At 38.7% G+C, this 18,389-nt stretch overlaps 1 protein-coding gene across 1 annotated transcript; it reads left to right on the top strand.

Moving 5' to 3' along the window:
- The first annotated feature begins 18,002 nt into the window (after nt 1–18,002).
- Nucleotides 18,003–18,389, top strand: LOC110888092 (RNA polymerase-associated protein LEO1-like). The gene has a single exon (XM_022135632.1). It carries the CDS (start codon nt 18,003–18,005, stop codon nt 18,387–18,389), a length of 387 nt encoding a protein of 128 aa, XP_021991324.1.

Here is an 18,389-nt window from a genome sequence, read left to right as displayed (position 1 = left end):
TTTTACGGAGAGCTGAGAAGTTTAAACAAATCACGGGGAGAGATGATCTTCGTGATGCGAATGTTTCTACTTTAGGTTTTGATAAATCTAAAGTTACTTGTTTTCGGTGCAGGGAAAAAGGACATTTCAAGAGAGAGTGCACAAACCGAGAAGCAAGTGGAGCTCAAAATCCGTTCAACAACAACAACGATTATTATCGCAAAGCCATCTATCACCAAGTTGGTCAATCATCTCAACAACATAAACATCAAGCTCAGACTGCACATGGAAGAGATGTGATTGAAGATACAGGAAAGAGAGCTTGTGTGGTTAATCCAAATCAAAAGCAATCATTTACCTGGGATAATTACATTTCAGAAAATGGAAAAGCTTGTTTGATTGATCAAGAAGATGAAAAGCTTGCAGAAGGTTTTAGCTGGGCAAACTTCACTTGGGATGATTATGCTCCTGATCAAACCACAGCTTACACTGCATTTACAGCAAAGATTGTAGATGATAGTGATGATGATACAGAGTATTGGGTGAGAAAATACAGAGAAGATATGAAGCTGCTTGCTGAGAGTGATAGCGAAGACGAAAAAGTCAAGAAGGAGAGGAAAAAGAAGAAGATCAAGACACCGGTGAGTAGTGATGATGAAGAAGTGCCGGTGGTGAGAAGGCAAAAGATGAAAGAAGTGCCTAAATTTAAAGTTGAAGAACAAGTTGATGCGAAAGAGGTTCCGGTAAAGTGTGAAAGCTGTGAGATTGTGAAAAAGCAGAACAGCACGTTGATTAACAACTTAAACAGACTGAAGGAGTCTTATGATGTACTGAACAAGACGATGAATCAGTACAATCAAACAAGTGAAGAATAAGCTGTAGCAATGAAGACTCTTCAGGGAGCGTTTATGACGAAGCAGAAAGTTGTGAACAACTATATTGAAAAATGTGCTGTTTTAGAACAGAAGCTTGAGCTGCAACGAATCGAAACGGAGAGAGTTAATCGTTTATTAAAAAGTTACTCATGTACTTCTTATGTGATTGACAGGATTTATCCGACTGTTGAGAGCATGAAGGTATGGGAAGAAGATGAGGTAACTGAAGAAAAAGCAGCTGAAGTCAGTATTGAAGAAAAGATTGCTGACAAGAGGAAGAGTGACAAGAAAAAGGATACTGAAAAGACGTCATCTGGTAAGAAGCAAGGTGTCAGTTATAACAGATGTCCACCTCCACTGGAAAACGGATATTTGCCTAGACATCCTAACGATGAAAGAGTCAAAAAGACTACAAATTTACAGTGGGAGTCAGAGTCGTCGGTCAATCTTCCAGAAAGTATTGATGTTGTGTTTACCTCATCTGACACTGATCAACAGTCTCAATTGATGAAGAAAGTTGTGGATCATGTGTTAGATAGTGATGACAGTGACGAGTCAAAGTCGGAGTCCGCGTCAGAGTCAAAATCTGAGTCAAAAACTCCGGTGCAAACAGAAAAACAGGGAAAATTAGTTTATGATAGAAAGTTTTTGTTGTCAAAATCTAATTTGGATGATGGATTGTTTAAAGTGGCTTACACTTTGAATAATTCTGACAAATTATATTCTGATGATGAATTTCCTTTAAGAGGTGTCAAAACTGATTTGATAAACAAGGTTTTCAAAATCACAGAAATTAATATTTCTGAAATTAAAGACTTATGTCTTAATGATAAACCTAAAAAATACACCTCAAGAGTTCAACAAAGATTAAACAAGAAAAAGAATTACAGTTCTGGTTCAGGTTTCCAAAAGAGATCAAACCATAGCGGTAATTTCAAAAAGAAAGGATTAGGTTTTACTCCGACAGAGAAACAGAAAAATGAAAAATATATTCGTGATTTTAAATCCAAAATGTCCTTTATTTCAGGTACGTCAACTGATGAAGAAGAAAATACATGTTTCTGGAGGGAAAAGAACAGTGAATTTTGGAAAAAGAAACAAGCTGAACTAAAGAAAGACTCGAGAACCTGTTTCAAGTGCAACAATGTTGGACATATCGCCAAAGATTGTTCTCAGGCGATACAATCAAAACAGGGAGTTTTTCGCAAAATTTCAGAAAAGGTGTTTGCGTTCGAATCACCACTTGATAGAACAAAACTGTTCAAAGATTCTATTTTTGAAATTGGTGAGAGTTCGAACAAGTTTTACAAAAAGAAAGCCAAATCTAACAACCAGAAGTGGATTGTGAAGAAGGGTGGTGAAAGCTCTAGCGATGATTCTGATAGGTCGAAATCAGAGGAGCTATCTTCAGGCGATGAAACTGATTCCACAAAGTCAGTAGAGCCACAAGTTGTGTCAAAATGTGAAGCTGATGAAAAAATTGAGAACTCAGTTTCGAGAGCTAATGATGATGAGTTTCCATCACTTCGGGCTAAGAATTATAAGAAGAAAATTGGTAAAGTTGAAATTTCTAACCAATTTTATCATGATGAACAGGAATTTGATGCTGAGAAGGTCTTTAACCCCAGGGTAAAACATATCTTTGGCAAGATGATTGATCGAAAAGTCAAAGGGGTTAAGGAATTTTATGAGAAGAAAACAAAGAAAGAAAAGGTTGAACCATCCCTGGTTTGTGACTGGGATGGTACATATTATGAACAGTAAGTCTCAGGACTTGCCGGAGCTCCCAGGTTGGTAAGCGTGGAGCATGAATCGGCATCTTTCTCAAAATTCCATTCGGTAATGTCAATCATACAAATGGTAAAGAGGTTTGTTTATGATTGTTGATGTTTTACTATTGGTACAGAGGTTTCTGAACTGCAAATGGTAAATCAAGGACATTAAGTTGTACTTGTATTTTCCTACATTGGTCGATAGACAAGATGATGAACCACAACCCCGAACATTTGTTGAATATTTCTACAAATGGTAACCTACAATTGGTAAAATCAAACAAACTTATTTTCCGGAAAAACCATTTTGATTAAAACAAACTTTAGTGTTTTGAAATCTAAATGGGAAAATAGTTTGTTGATAGGGGGAGTTCTGATTGTTTATGCCTAGTGAATGGCGATTTGAGGTGATTTGATATCAGTTGTCATGTTCTGTACAGTTTGTTTTCAATTTTCGTTAATTTGTTTGAATTTTAGGGGGAGTAAGAATTTTTAGAAAATCCAAAAACATTAGAAAATTTGAAAAAGTCAAAAACATGATAAAATCAAAAATGAGTTTTTGTTGCGTAAAAGAGGAAATGATAGTACATCAGTGGACTATCACAACACGCTAAAGAATTGGAATGTTTAAATGTGATAAACGATCTTACTGCGGATGTGTCAGTAGATTTTCGCACATTTAGTAAATTGAAACGAGATATAAACCTAAATCAAACTTACTTAATTCGTGGGTAACTATTCTTGGATATATGGGTAACCCCCGAATTCTTGTTTGAAAGGTCCCGTATTCTGAGATACTAGGTCTTTATACTCAGTGATATTTGGGGTATTATCCCGGGACTTCTGCTGTATGGAAGTACTGACCTAGTCCCCGGATAATACTTTCTGCAAATGCTTGAAAAAGCGTCGCCCTCAGCATGCTGATGAAACAATAAAATTGATAGTCGCTGCTGTTGAAATGCAAAAAGATCCTCTAAAGGGGACCCACCAAAAGTCGAAGCCGTCATCTCTCTGCGTATACGGAAGTATCGACCTGAGCTCTCACGGCCCTCGCACATAACCCCTTTACAGATATCAGCTGTGGTATACTCACCTGTAAGACTGAATATTTGGGATCTGGATACGGGAGTATATTCAAGTGGAGTGATACTCAATTAAGTTTAAGTCTCTAAAACATTAATATCGTATCTCGAATCGATTAAAATTTGTGTTGAAAATTTATGTGGACAAACATACTGACAATCTAGGTAAATTGTTTAGAACTGAAAATGTTTAAAGCTTAATGGTGTTGGTGATTTGTCTCATAACTGATATGATCCTCTTGCACGAGCTCACAAAAATATTGTCTGTAAATATTTTATTTCTGCATTTTAATTTTTTTTTTCAGAAAAATCCAAAAAGATTTTTGGTGTATTTTAGCATAAATTTTGAAAATTCAAAAAGATTTTCGACAACTGATGTTGAGTTGCTGATTTTCAAAATTCTGAGTGCTAAACATGATGAGCAATACTTGAGGGGGAATGTGTGTGTGAAATTAAATGTTTTCATTATCTATCCTTTCAAGTGGTTCATCAAAATCTGTGTTTGTTTTGAAAGAAAGTCTGTTTTGGTGCAGTGTTTTATGTTTGATATATATGTGAAAGAAATTTACTTTGAGGTAGAGCTTATGCAGGAAAACCAGACAAAGATCCTGAAGATGTTGCTGAAGATCAAAGGAATGCCAGCAAATCGAGAGGGGGAGTCTGTAGATAGAGACAGAGAAGCCCAAAGACTGATCAAGACTGAAGATGTGAAGACACAGCATTGGTGTGACTCGATAGTCGACTCCATCAACATCTGAGGGGGAGTCTGTTGGTGCACTACATCTGCTGATTCCGTCTTGTATCGAGTCATAAGTCTTAGATGTTAGATCTGGGCACAATATTCGAGAAAATGTGAAAATGTATAGAATTTAGATAGTTGGATCGCTTATAAGTCCATTAGTATTCAGGGCCGCTCGAGTGACAACTAGTCGGATCGCTCGAGTGACAGAGTTATGGACCGCTCATTGGTTAAAATGTTGGACCGCTCGAATGACTTCTTGGGCCGCTTATTGGGCCTGTCCAATAAGCGGTTCCAATTGTCTATATATACCTTTAGGGCGATCTCATTTGTAACGGTTGGTTGAATCTCGTACCGAAGTGCTGCCGGATCGAGAACTCGTTGTATTTACCGTCAAATCAATACAGAAAGTGTTTAAAGTGTATTGCAAGCTATTCCTACGTTGATTACTTGTTATTCCGCACCTGTAATTGACGAAAACGCCTCTGATCGACTCATTCGGGTCGCTAAACGATCCTACACTTTGGCTACCAATCTTGCTTTAAAACGTTCAACTTTACCATTATCTTTATATTTGACTTTATATACCCGTTTGCACCCAGTAGGTCTTCTATTGGGTGGCAAGTCAACTAATACCCATGTGTTTTTAAACAAGACCTCCATTTCAGCATTCATAGCCTCAACCCATATAATTTTGGCGGCCTCACTATAATTAATTGGTTCAACAACTTTATTCAAAGAATTAACAAAACAATAGTTCTCAGCAGATAAATAAGAGTAATTAACCACCCTATCTATATCATATTTAACTTTACCATCAAGCACAAAACCATCCAATTGTTTGGCACATAAACAACCCTAGTAGACCTTCTAGAACTAATTTGGATTCCTTCAAATAGGTTGGTCTCTTCAGTTGAGATCCAACTGTCCTCAACTGTTAGTGCACGATGTCTAAAGCCTACGTCTTAGTCTTAGTCATGCTTGTATAGGGTCTAGGGGTCTAATATGTTAGTTATGTATAGTGCAAGGGTCAAAATGTAAATGTTATGGTTTTAGCATGTGATTCCGCTTGAAATGACATGTTGTCATTTCAAGCGAAATCTGAAGCATGTGATTCCGCTCGAAATGACAGCATGTCATTTCAAGCGGAATTAGATCAGTATATAAATGTGTAGTTGTTTCTCATTTGGCACGGAATCAGAAAGCGTGTACTGAACTGCTGCCCGATTTTCAAGTGAATGTTAATGAGAAACAAGTGTTAAAAGTGATATTCTTCTATTTTCTACTCATTTCTCTCTGATTCAAATTGTTTGTTTGTTTCCGCCACTCAAACAGTGGTATTTTGACTCTGATTGACTCACTAGATCGTCAATATCGATCCTACAATTGGTATCAGAGCCAGTTATGAGCTAAAATACCTGAATCAGAGCATTTTTCTTACACTTTTTGAATTTATGGACGTTTGGACGGACAAAATGGACTGAGTTTTTGATATACTGTGTAAAAGTGAGTTTTAACAAACCCTTGAAAGTATCAGCTTAAAATTCGGCCTAAAAACAACAAAAATGGACTGATTACCTGATTCCGCTTAAACGAAGCTTGTGTGATTCTGCTTGAATTTCGAGCGAAATCAGGTATTCCGCTTGAAAAATTGTGTTTCCGCTTGAACAGTTGAAGCGAAATCAGTGATTTCGCTTGAGTTTTCTGATTCCGCTTGTGGTTGTTATTTCGCTTGAAGTAATCATCTTGATTCCGCTTCAAGTGCTGATTTCGCTTGAGAGTTAAAAGCTAATTTCGCTTGAATTTTAAAACTCAGATTCCGTTTGAAAAACCTAATTCAGCTTGAAATTAGGATTTTATTGTGAAAGTCCATTTCGTTCGTGACATTTCGTTGGAAGTTCAGTTCGTGTAGAAAGTGTTTTCAGTAAAATCACCTGTTTTTCAAAAGCTGAAAAATTTTCAGTAATTTGTCATCTAAAATGGAAAACCAAGATTTCTATAACTTCTTCGCGGGCAGTGGTATGACAGCAGGACAGAGTCCAGCAAGTATTGTTCAGAACGTCAACATAGAAAACGAATTGGGAACGATGCAAAAGCCTCCCAAGCTGATGAACCTAGATGAATATGCAGGATGGTCAGGCAGATTTAAAAACTGGGTCCAGGCCAATCATTTTGAATGTTGGATGAAGATCGAGAAGAAGTACGTTCCACCGGTTGATGGTTTGGGTTTGGAAAAGGGTATTGGAAGTCTGACAGAGACAGAACAAAATGACTTCAAAGCCGAGAAAAAGATGATTAGTATCCTCCAGCAGGCTATTAAAGAGGATATTCTGGTGTTGTTGCAACATGAAGACAATGCTCAATCTATGTGGCAGTCATTGAAGTTAAAGTTTCAAGGAAGTGTATCCATGATCAAGAGCAAGAAGGGTTTGATCAAGAAAGAGTTCGATATTTTTACCGGCATGAAGTGTGAAACTACAAAGCAACTGATCGAAAGATATTGCCATTTAGTAGTCGAGATGAAAAGATTGGAAATCACAAAGACCAATGAGGAATGGATTGATAAGTTGTCTGATGCATTACCTTATGACGAGTGGGGCACTTACCTGATGATGTTGAAGAACAATTCAAATTTTGTCAATCTGAATCTCAACTCATTCATAGAAAATATTGAAGCTCATGAGTTGGAGTTACTAAAAATCAAAAAAATGAACTCAGCGAATGTTCAACAAGATGTATCTCTGTACTACAAAGGCAGCATTCCAGCAACTACAAATATGAGTCCGAAGATACAAACTGGTTTCAGTGCTGACACAACATCAAGTGCTTCATCAAATACTCCACAAACAAACAAGCCTTCGCCATTTGCCAGCTTCGAGCCAAACGTCAAAGCTACTGAACAGACGTCACCACAAAGTTCGTCTAGTTCAAACAATCAGGCGTATGTTTCTGGGATCCAATGCAACATTGCAGTCACCATCAAGAATGGAAATGAATTTACTGAGTCAGATGCAAAACAACATATTGCATTGTTGGCTTCCATGTTAGAGTCTTACGAGTCTTTGGTAGCGGGTAAGATCGAGAATCCGGACATGACCAAAGAGGATTACGATCAGATAGATCCGGAGGAGCTTGAGTTGATAGACATTAAGTGGGGTATGGCTAGTCTTGTGAGGAGAGCAAAACGCTTTATGGAGATCACTGGTAGAAGTAGTCTTTCTGGACCTGATCAGAAGTTAGGTTTTGACAAGTCTAAAGTAACCTGCTTCAAGTGCAAAGAGAGAGGCCATTTCAAAAGGGAGTATCCGAACAGAGAGGTAAATAATCACCAGAATCCGTTCACGAATGATTATTACAGGTAGGCAATCTACCACAGGCCGAATCAACAACCTGTAGTTCAAAGACCACAAATCGAGAACAAACCAGAGAAAGCTCTCATTGTGAACCAGGATGACGAGAAAGTTGCAGAGGGATTCAGCTGGGATAAATACATCCCTGGAAGTGATGGACAGGCTATGATGGCTGAGATAGTAGAAGAGCCAGAGATTGCTGTTGAGCCTGAAGTGGTTGTTGAAGATGTTACTATGGATAGTGTAGCTAACATTGAGGATTAGCTGCAGAAGTTTATTACTATCAGTCTGAGCAGGACGTATTAGCTAGTTCTTTGAAATCTATCATGCCTCCTAAAGTTTTTGAATCTTTTACAGGTTTCTTTGAAGAACCGACAACTGGATTGTGTCCACGATATGAGGAGAAGAAAGAGTCTGTCGAAGAAATGATCGATGTGACAAAAGATATGACCGAAGACATTTTGAAAGAAATTGCTGACAGGGCTCTCATGGCGAAACTAAAAGAGGTAGACACAGAACTTGTGAAACCCGAGTCTGTCAGTACCGAGTCAGTTCAAAAGGAGTCGGATCAGGAGTCAGGAATTGAGGAGGCCAAATCTGAGAAAGTGTCTGAGTCAGAGTCGAAAGATGTCGGTAAACAGGAAGTGAAAACTGCTCATGAAGCAGAGGTTATTGAGAAAGTGAATTCAATGACTGAAACCCCATGCCAAAAGTGTTTAAAACCTTGCATGGAGTGTCTTGAAAAAGACACTAAGTTTCAGGAATTGAAATAACACGCTGACATGTTAAAATTTGATCTAGGACAAGTCAAAGAGGCATATGATACACTGGCCAGATCCATTAAAATGATTCAAAAAGAAAGTGTCAAGAATGATAAAGCCACGAAACTACTAAAAGCAACACTTTTTGATAAACAAGTGGAAGTTAATTTTCATCTTGACACAATCGCATCATTAAAGAAAGAGTTAGAATTAACTAAAATTGAAAATGAGCGAATTGATAAGAAATTGATGAGCTATGTTGCATCGTCCTATGTCCTTGAGCAGATTGTTCCACAACAGCCCAATGCACCACCAGTCTTTAACAGTGTTCCACCCCCAATGTGGAATCATTATACTCAAAAGTATCCAGATGGGGTGGAAGCTGCATTGAACCTCAAGCTGAGGACAATTGAGGATGAGTTGCCAGAGAGCATTGACGTTACATTCTCTGCATCCGACACAGACGACGAGTCACAGGTCATCAAGACTGTTGTCGATCAGGTGTTAGATGAAGAGAGTGATAACTCTAAGGTTGAAATCATGAAATCTAATTCTGAGAAGTCTGTGTGTGATTTTGAAGACGATGGTAACTTTTTAGACCGTTCTATACCGAAATCAGACAAAGGTGCGAATGATGATCCGATCATGGTGGTTTACACTATGATTGGAACTGACAAGCTATACTCTGATTTCGAGTATTCGCTTCAGAACGCAAAGATTGAAAATGTTGAGAAGATTTTCAAATTGGTTGAAATGGACATTGCTGAAGTAAACAACAAATAATTCTTTTCAAAACCGAAAAAGTCATTTGTTATGTCACGTTCTAACAACTCGGGTAAAAAAGAGTGGGAAGGGAATGGTAACAACTTTAAAAACAAAGGAATTGGTTTTGAGAAAAAGATGGCTAAGAAGGCTGTCAAGCCAAAAGATAAAATGAATGATGTCTTTGTTGTTGGACCAAGTGTGGATGATGAAAAGGAATACATCTTTAGTCAGAAAGCCGTCGACAATTTCAATGCGACGAAGAAACTAAAAGAAGAGTCATTCAAATCAACTTTTGTCGAGTATGACAAAAGAGTTTGCTATCGCTGCAATGAGATCGGACACATGGCTAAACAATGCAAGAAAGTTTTTGAAAAACCTGTCGTTGTAAAACCTGTTGTTCAAAAACCTCGACCTAAGTCACCAACTGACAAAAAGGGTAAAAAAACCAATGGTTTCATCAATTCGCATCTTAAAGAGGGGTGAATCTTTGGAGTCGGAAGATAAGCCGAAATCGACCTTTGAGGTTGGCGAATCTTCAAAGACTCGCAAGACTTCAAAGATTTATCCAAAAACGAAAGTTTTTGAAAACCAATCATGGATTGTGAAATCAAAACCATCGGTCGAGGAGAAAAAGATGGAAAAGATTTTGAAAAATGAAACAAAAGGTTTCGAAAATGATGTAGTTGAGTTTGAGTCTGAGTTTGACAAGTTTCTTGCAGAGTTTCCACCAATCAAAAATGAAGTAAAATCAAAAGAAAAAACTAGTTCCGAATGTCACGTTTAACTTTCCAAAGATTGATGTGCCGTGTGATTTAGTGTTTGGAAGTGTTTCAACAGTTAAAAAGTCTTGGGTATCATTGTTTGAATGAGTTGCTATAATGTTTGCGGGGGCTGCCCAGGTCAATCATTTCAAAATGGATTATGGACAGCGGGGCCTCAAGACATATGACGGGGATGCTTTCACTGCTTTACGACGCCAAATCAATTAACGGAGGTTACGTGGGATTTGCCGGAAACCAGGGTGGTAGGATTGTGGGCCAAGGAACCCTGACGAATGGAGTCATTTCATTTGAGAAAGTGAATTACATCATAGAATTGGAAAACAATTTGCTTAGTATTTCTCAAATCTGTGATAAATCGTTTACTGTACATTTCACGAAAAACAAATGTCTGGTTTTAAAACTTGGGTTTAAAATCCCTGAGGATATGGTGCTGTTGCGCGCTCCACGAGAAAACGACTTGTATATTCTTGATATGAGTGTCGCAACAACAACAAATCATCAAAAACAATGCTTTGTGTCGAAAACGAAAGCAACAGAAAAGGAGTCTATTATGTGGCATCGAAAGATGGGCCACATTCATATTAGAAAAATGAATTTTCTGGTGCATAATGATTTAGTCGAAGGTGTAAATTTAAAGAATTTTCATTTGTCTGATGATTGTGTAGCTTGTAAAAAGGGAAAGCAGACTCGGAAGTCACACCCACAGAAGTTACTGAATTTGATCAGAGTACCGCTTGAGAGGCTCCACATGGATCTTTTCGGGCCGGTCAATGTGAAGAGCGTCAGTGGTGATTTGTACTGCTTGGTAGTCACTGATGACTTTACAAGGTTTTCATGGGTAGTGTGCTTGGAAAGAAAGGATCAGACGTTTGAGTCGCTGATGGTTCTGTTTAAAAAGATGGAGACGCTGTATAAGCTGCCTATCCGAAGAATACGAAGTGACAATGGAACGGAATTCAAGAATAACAAGATGCTCGAGTTCTGCAATGAAAAGGGGATTCTTCATGAATTCAGCGCGCCATACACACCACAACAGAACGGCGTTGCTGAAAGAAAGAATCGGACCTTAATAGAAACTGCTCGAACGATGTTAGCCGATTCCAAGTTACCGATTTTCTTCTGGAGCGAAGCAGTGGCTGCAGCTTGTTACACTTTGAACCGTGTGCTCACCGTCAAGAAGTACAAGAAAACAAGTTTTGAGTTGTTACACCGTTACAAGCCAAATCTAGAGTTTCTGGAGCCGTTTGGGTCTCCATGTACGTTTATTGATGAAAATGGTAAATTCGGTACTAAGTCCAATGATGGTTTCTTTGTAGGTTACGCTAGCCCATTGAAGAGGGTGTTTGTGCCGTGCCTGGGAAAAGTAATAAAAGTTCAGCATGTGGATTGTCAGAAACACACTGCTTCACCACAACTTCCCGGACAAAGATTCCTGTTCGATTATGATAAACTCTGGGAGTCGTTCTAACTACCGACCGAGCCAAGTATTGAGGAACTTGTTCTGCTATATCAACAACAACAATCTAGTTCACAAGATCAAGTGCCAAGACCTTTGGTAGTTTCACAACCTGAGGTGGATACAAGCAATCCTACAGGTGGCACAAACGATCATGAAGCCGATCCAAGTGGAACAGCTCACAAACCACCAGAGGAACCAGCTCCAACATTTGACAACTCTGACGACTCAGAAGAGGAATTGGCTCCTAATTTTGACGAGGAACCAAATGTTACTACGACGGAAGCTGAGGATCACACCGGGATCTAGACATTACGAGCTTGCAATCGGAAGTTGATGTGCCTGGCACCGTTATGCCTCGAACCTTGTCTTATCATCCTTCAGAGCAGATTATCGGTGACCTACAAAGTGGTGTTAAAACAAGAGATCAAATCAATAGAGCTCTTACATGTTTTTATTCGTCTGTTGCACATTTACAGGAAGAATTCTCACTGAAATGTTATATTTCGCAGATTGAACCCAGAACATATAAAGAAGCGTTGACTGAAGACAGCTGGGTGAATGCTATGCAGGAAGAGCTGCAGCAATTCGAGAAACTGGGTGTTTGGAGATTAGTTGATCTGCCGGAGAATCAAAAGTTGATCAAAACAAAGTGGGTATTCAAGTGTAAAAGAGACAATAGAGGAGTCGTGGTTCGAAACAAAGCACGATTAGTGGTACAAGGCTTTAGTCAGCAAGAAGGCATCGACTATGATGAGGTTTACGCGCCTGTTGCTAGACTTGAGGCTATTCGGATCTTCCTGGCGGTTGCGTCTTGGAAAGACTTCAAAGTGTACCAGCTGGATGTTAATTCTGCCTTCCTGTACGGAAAGATTAAAGAAGAAGTGTATGTGGGACAACCACCAAAAATTGTATCATTTTTGATTTTCATTTCCTCTTTTCCTGGCCGAAATCAACGACCGGGGTTCACTGATCCATTACACAAGAACAAAGTCTATCTGCTGGATAAGGCGCTCTACGGACTTCACCAGGCTCCAAGATCCTGGTATGAGATGCTTTCCCAACATCTGCTGGCCAACGGGTTCACTAGAGGGACAGTCGATAGCACATTATTCACAAAGGAAGTTGCAGGCCATCTCCTAATCGTGCAGATCTACGTAGATGACATCATTTTTGGTTCCACGAACGACGATTTATGCAAAGAGTTCGAGAAGGTTATGAAGAAGAAGTTCGAAATGAGTTCGATGGGGGAGATGAAGTTCTTCCTCGGGCTGCAGGTAGAGCAGATGCCCGACGGAATCTTCATTCACCAAACTAAATATGTGAAGGACGTGCTGGAAAAGTTTGATATGGCTCAATGCAGTCCAGCAGCAACCCCCCTAGCACAGAATCATGGGATTTGTCCTGACGAGAGTGGCGTCAAGGTGGAGGAGACATTGTACCGGTCAATCATCGGATCCTTAATGTATCTCACTGCGTCCCGACCGGACATCATGTACCCAACATGTCTTTGCGCCAGATATCAGTCGAGCCCGAAGCAGTCACACCTGACGATTGTCAAAAGGATATTACAGTATTTGAAAGGCTGCCCAAGCATCGGCTTGTGGTATCCTCGATCGGGTGACTTCTCTCTAACAGGTTTCGCTGATTCTAACTTTGGAAGCTGCAAGCAGAACGCTAAGTCCACCACTGTTGGGTGTCAGTTCTTCGGAACTCGACTTGTTACCTGGCAGTGCAAGAAACAAACCTCTGTGGCGTTTTCTACTTGTGAGGCTGAATACATTTCAGCCTCCAGCTGTTGTTCACAGATCCTTTGGATCCAACAGCAAATGCGCGACTTTGGTTTGCAATTCTTGGATACACCAATATTCATGGACAATGAAGCAGCAATCAATATAACTAAAAACCCGGTTCAATATTCTAAAATGAAACATATAGAGATTCGTCATCACTTCATCCGTGATTGTCACGAGAAGAAGTTGATACGGATTGAACATATACACACCGATGATCAGAAGGTTGATTTCTATACAAAACCGTTTGATAAAAAGAGATTTTATTATCTTTTAAAATTGAATGGGATGAAAAATCTGCGTTCTGGGAGGGTTGAAGAATGTGAAACCGAGGAGGGCGGCGATCAGATGTGAACTATGTCATGTTGTCAACTTTGTCTGTACAGTTTATTTTTCCTGCTTTTTGATAAAAACAAAAACACAAAAATATGTTTTTATTTTTTGGGGGAGAAAGTTTGTAGAAAAATACAAAAACATGATAAAATGACAAAAATTCTAAAACATTAGAAAATCTGAAAAAGAGTTTGTGTATAATAGGGGAAATGATAGTACATCAGCTAGACAGACGCGGTACGCTAAAGAAATGTAATGTTTAATATGCGTTAAGCAGTCTCGCTGATGATGTGCCGATAGGTTTTTACAAAATTAGTAGATTTGTTTGGGATATAAACATAAAAATTACTTGCTTTTACGTGAGGAACATCTCCAGGATATATGGGTAACCCCCAAAATCTTGTTTGAAAGGTTCTTCTTTCTGAGATACTAGGTCTTTATGCTTAGTGATATCTGGGGTATTATCCCGAGACTTCTGCTGAATGGAAATTCTGACCTAGTCCCCGTATAATACTTTACGCAATGCTTTACTTGTAAAGCCTCCCCTCAGCATAAAAAATGATAACACATTGCAAAATGTTAATCATGTGCTGTTGTAAAAAAGATTCTCTGAAGGGAACCCACCGAAAGTCGAGCCGTTATCTCTCTGCTGAACGGAAGTTCTGACCTGAGCTCTCACGGCCTCGCATTTCACCCCATCACAGATATCATCTAGGTATACTCAGCTGTAAGACTGAATATTGGGATCTGGATACGGGAGTATATACTGAGATGGGACACATGTAAAAGTTTAAGTCTTAAAACACTAAATTCGTATCCTAAACAGATTGAAAGTTGTGTGAAAATTTTAAAGGATTAGTATATCGACAATCTATGCGAACTGTTTAAAGCTGAGTATGAAATATAAGCTTAACGGTGCTTGTGTCTTGTCGGAAACTGATATGATCCCCTAACACGCTCACAAAAATATTGTGTGTACAGATTTCTGCTTATCATATTCTAAAAACCAAAAAGATTTTATTTTCATCTTATTTTCAACAACAGACGTTGGGGAGCAGATGATCAAAGTCTTGTGCTGATCATGTCTGATTCATGAGGTTTGGGTAAGCAGGAGATTCTGAATAGTGACTGGTACATGTTTAAAAGTTTGAAAAGTTCGAAAGTTCATTAACTTGAACTAATTTCAGTTTCGGAAAGTCAGCATACTTCATAATCTGGTCAACCAAGGTCATTAAGTTGGACTTGGTAGGCTGAATAGTTGACCAAGGTCATTAACTTGGACTTGGTTAACTAGGTGTGTAGGTAAAAAATCAGAAAATATCAAAAAGTTAAAATTTTGAAATGATTAATTCTGATTCCGCTTGAAAACAAGATTTCACATTAAGTTGTGTAATTCCGCTTGAAGCTGCTTCTCTAGTGATTCCGCTTGAAACAGCATCGAGGGTCATTTCAAGCGAAATCAGGTTGGCTATAAATAGCAATCTGATTCCGCTTGAATCACTTATCTTCTGTTTCCGCTTCAAGTGTTTGCTCCTGGCGATTTCGAGCGAAACCCTTACACCTTTGAATTTGAGCCGTTATTCTGCCAATTTGTAATCAGATTTGTTGTTCTTAGTTGGTTAACATAACTACGAACATGGGAAAGGTAGGATTGAGGCTCAATTTGAACCAGATCTTATGTAGTTGTGTCTGTCGGCGATGTCCATAACTCGAAGCATAGATTTAGGGTTTAAATGTTGTTTAAAATGAACATAGATCATGTGTGTGTTGTCGGATTATGTTGTAAATCATGTATGTGAGTTTGATTGAACCAAATCTAGGGTTTGTGTATGTTTGTCGTAAACAGATTTTGCAAACTTAGATCTAGGATGATTGTGAGGGTTAAAATGAAATTAAAACACAACCCCTTGTTTGAAATTCATTGATTAACAAACCACAATGTTTAATTTGATCATCAGAAAGTGTTTGAGAGTTTGATCATAATCCCGCTTGAATCTCATGATTCCGCTTCAAACGGTGTTATTTGATTCCGCTTCTGAGTGTGTTATCTTATTCCGCTTGAACTGGTCTCATGTGATTTTGCTTCAAAATAACACAGATGATTTCGCTCCAAACTATCTCTTGTGATTTCGCTTGAAATGTTATTGCATTTCATGTGATTTCGCTTGAACATAGTTTGATGATGAAATTTTTCAAAGTTTTTGATTAATTTGTTATGTGTTGAGTTGCAGACTTCGAATGTGATCTTTGATCCATTGCACAATAGTTGATGTGACTTTGACGAGGATAAGAATACAAAGCTGTCTGAGTTCAGTAGCATTCTGGAGTTTATGAGGAGAGTACCAATTCAGAAAGCACTGACGGATCAACATTTGGTGTATAGATCACATGTGAAACATTTCTGGAAGCACGCAACTTACGATGAAAAGAGCAAAGTGATTCATTCAGTTGTGAAGCAGTATGATGAGAAGAAGTCAATTATTGTTACAGAGGCGCTTGTTGATGAAGTGTTGAATTTTCCAGATGATGCAGATTCACCAACTAAATTTCCTGAGAGGATGGTCAAGGGGTGTATGCTGAGAATGTGATATGATGGTGCTTTGAACAACGCAAATTATTTGAAGTCAAAGTTTCGAAAGCCATACAAGTTCATTGTTCATTCAGTACTGCAGGCTTTAAGCCATTGCAAAGGAGGTTATGACGCAATGAGGGATTATCAGGTGAATATGGTTACAGCGTTGGTTTTGAACAAGAAGTACAATTTCTCTCACATCGTGTTTCATTACATGGCTGAGAACATTACAACAAAGAGTAGGACTTGGATTTATCCAAGATTTGTGCAAATGTTGATAGATCATGTTTATTCTGATATTGAAAGAGATGTAAACAACGATCTGTTAGTTCTTTCTCACATGAGTAATGATTCATTGAAGCAGCTAGCCAGATATCATCCGAATCATCAAAACTGGAGGAATGAGGAAGTGATGAAAGAAGCTGCTTATGCTGATGAGTTAAAGGCTCTTGAGGAATTCAAAAATACTCGCAATGATTGGTTTGTGAACGAACAAAGGAAGAGAGGCAAGAAAGTTACTCCCAAAGCACAAAAGGAAGAGGGTTCGTCTTCACAGCCCAAGAAACGTCAAAAGAAAGTTGCTAAGACTTTACTTATTGATGAACCTGATGTGGAAGAACCAGTACCAGAAGTTGAGGTTGAAGTAGAACATGATGTTGAAGCTGAAGCTGAAGCTAATATTGAAGTTGATGTTCGTTATCGCCTAATTCTCAGAGTTTGCTGAAGAAACTTAAGGCGTTTAATGCACAGAAAGACAAGGCAACTGATGTTGCTCAGAAAGAAAAAGCTGCTGATGATATAGAAGGTGATGACGTGAACAAAAGTACAACAAGTTCTTCTAGTTCTTCTGAAGATGAAATTGATGAGGTAGAGCGTGAAAAGAGAATTCAAGAAGAGATTGCAATAGAAAAGCAGTTAAGAAAGAGAAAAAGATAGGAGAAGGATGATGATGCATATATTCCATCTCCTGAACATGTATCTGAATCTCAATCAACTCCTTCAGGTGGAAGGAAGAAAGCTGGTGCTAGAAAGAAGATTGTTTCTCCAAAGATAAAGAAGGTTAGTCCAAAGATCAAGAAACCAACGAAGATTGTACTAAAGAAGAAACCTTCCCAAGAATCAAGTAAACTACCATCTCCACCACCTGAACCAATACCACATCAATCACCTATACACTCACCACCTCATCAATCACCTCCAAAACAACCAACACCACCAAGACAACCATCACCATTACATCTCTCACCACCTCATTCACCACAACAAATTCATACTATTACACCACCACAACAACAAACTTTTCTTACATCTCAACAAATATTCCAAACACCACCACCTTCACAACTACTTATTCAAACCACACCTAGTTCTTCGGGGTACAAAGGTTTTCCACCAGTTCCTCCGAACTTGAGTATGGGTCTTGATAAGATTGGAGACTTTGATTTTGCGAGTAATGTTCAATTGAAGAATGTGGAGGGTAAAGTTGATGTTGTTGCAGTTGAAAGCAAAAGAGTGGCTGATCGTGAAAAGATTCTAGAAATGCGTGTAAAGAAATTAGAATCTGAAAACAAGTCATTGTTGAAGAAAATAGAAACCGATCAGACAGAGATTGATATCTTGAAGGTGAGGGTGACAGAGTTAGAGGAAGAAAAGACTCGCTGAGATGAACAGAACAAGTACTTTGAACTGAAAAACAAAGAACTTGAAGCTGCAAAGGCGTTGAAAGAGCATGAATTTTATATGATGAACAAAGTAATAGGGAGTATGCTCGGAAAGTCGATAGAGCAAATATTTGAAGAAATTCAAGTTGAAGAGGTCAGGGCTAAACGCCAAGCTGAAATTGAACCTCAGTTGAGAGATAAGGGCAAGGGTGCTGAAGGCAGTGTTGCAGTGCCTGAAAGATCAATTGTTCCATCACTAGTTGTTGAAAATCATGTTCCTATATCTTCTGTGTCTGCTATCTTTGAAGAAGATGTATCACTTGAAGATATTGCTGGAAATGACGATGAAGAAGATAATGAGGAGGATAATGATAAAGAGGGTGATGACGGAGAGGATGATGATGTTGAAAAAGTGTTTTCTGCGAGTAGTCATGGTTCTGATGATGACAATGATGACGATGATAATTAG

This window comes from Helianthus annuus, chromosome 11, assembly GCF_002127325.2.
Source record: "Helianthus annuus cultivar XRQ/B chromosome 11, HanXRQr2.0-SUNRISE, whole genome shotgun sequence".
Classification (NCBI taxonomy): Eukaryota; Viridiplantae; Streptophyta; class Magnoliopsida; order Asterales; family Asteraceae; genus Helianthus; species Helianthus annuus.
Note: the sequence above shows the minus strand (reverse complement) of the source record. Positions and strands in the feature narration are given on the sequence as shown.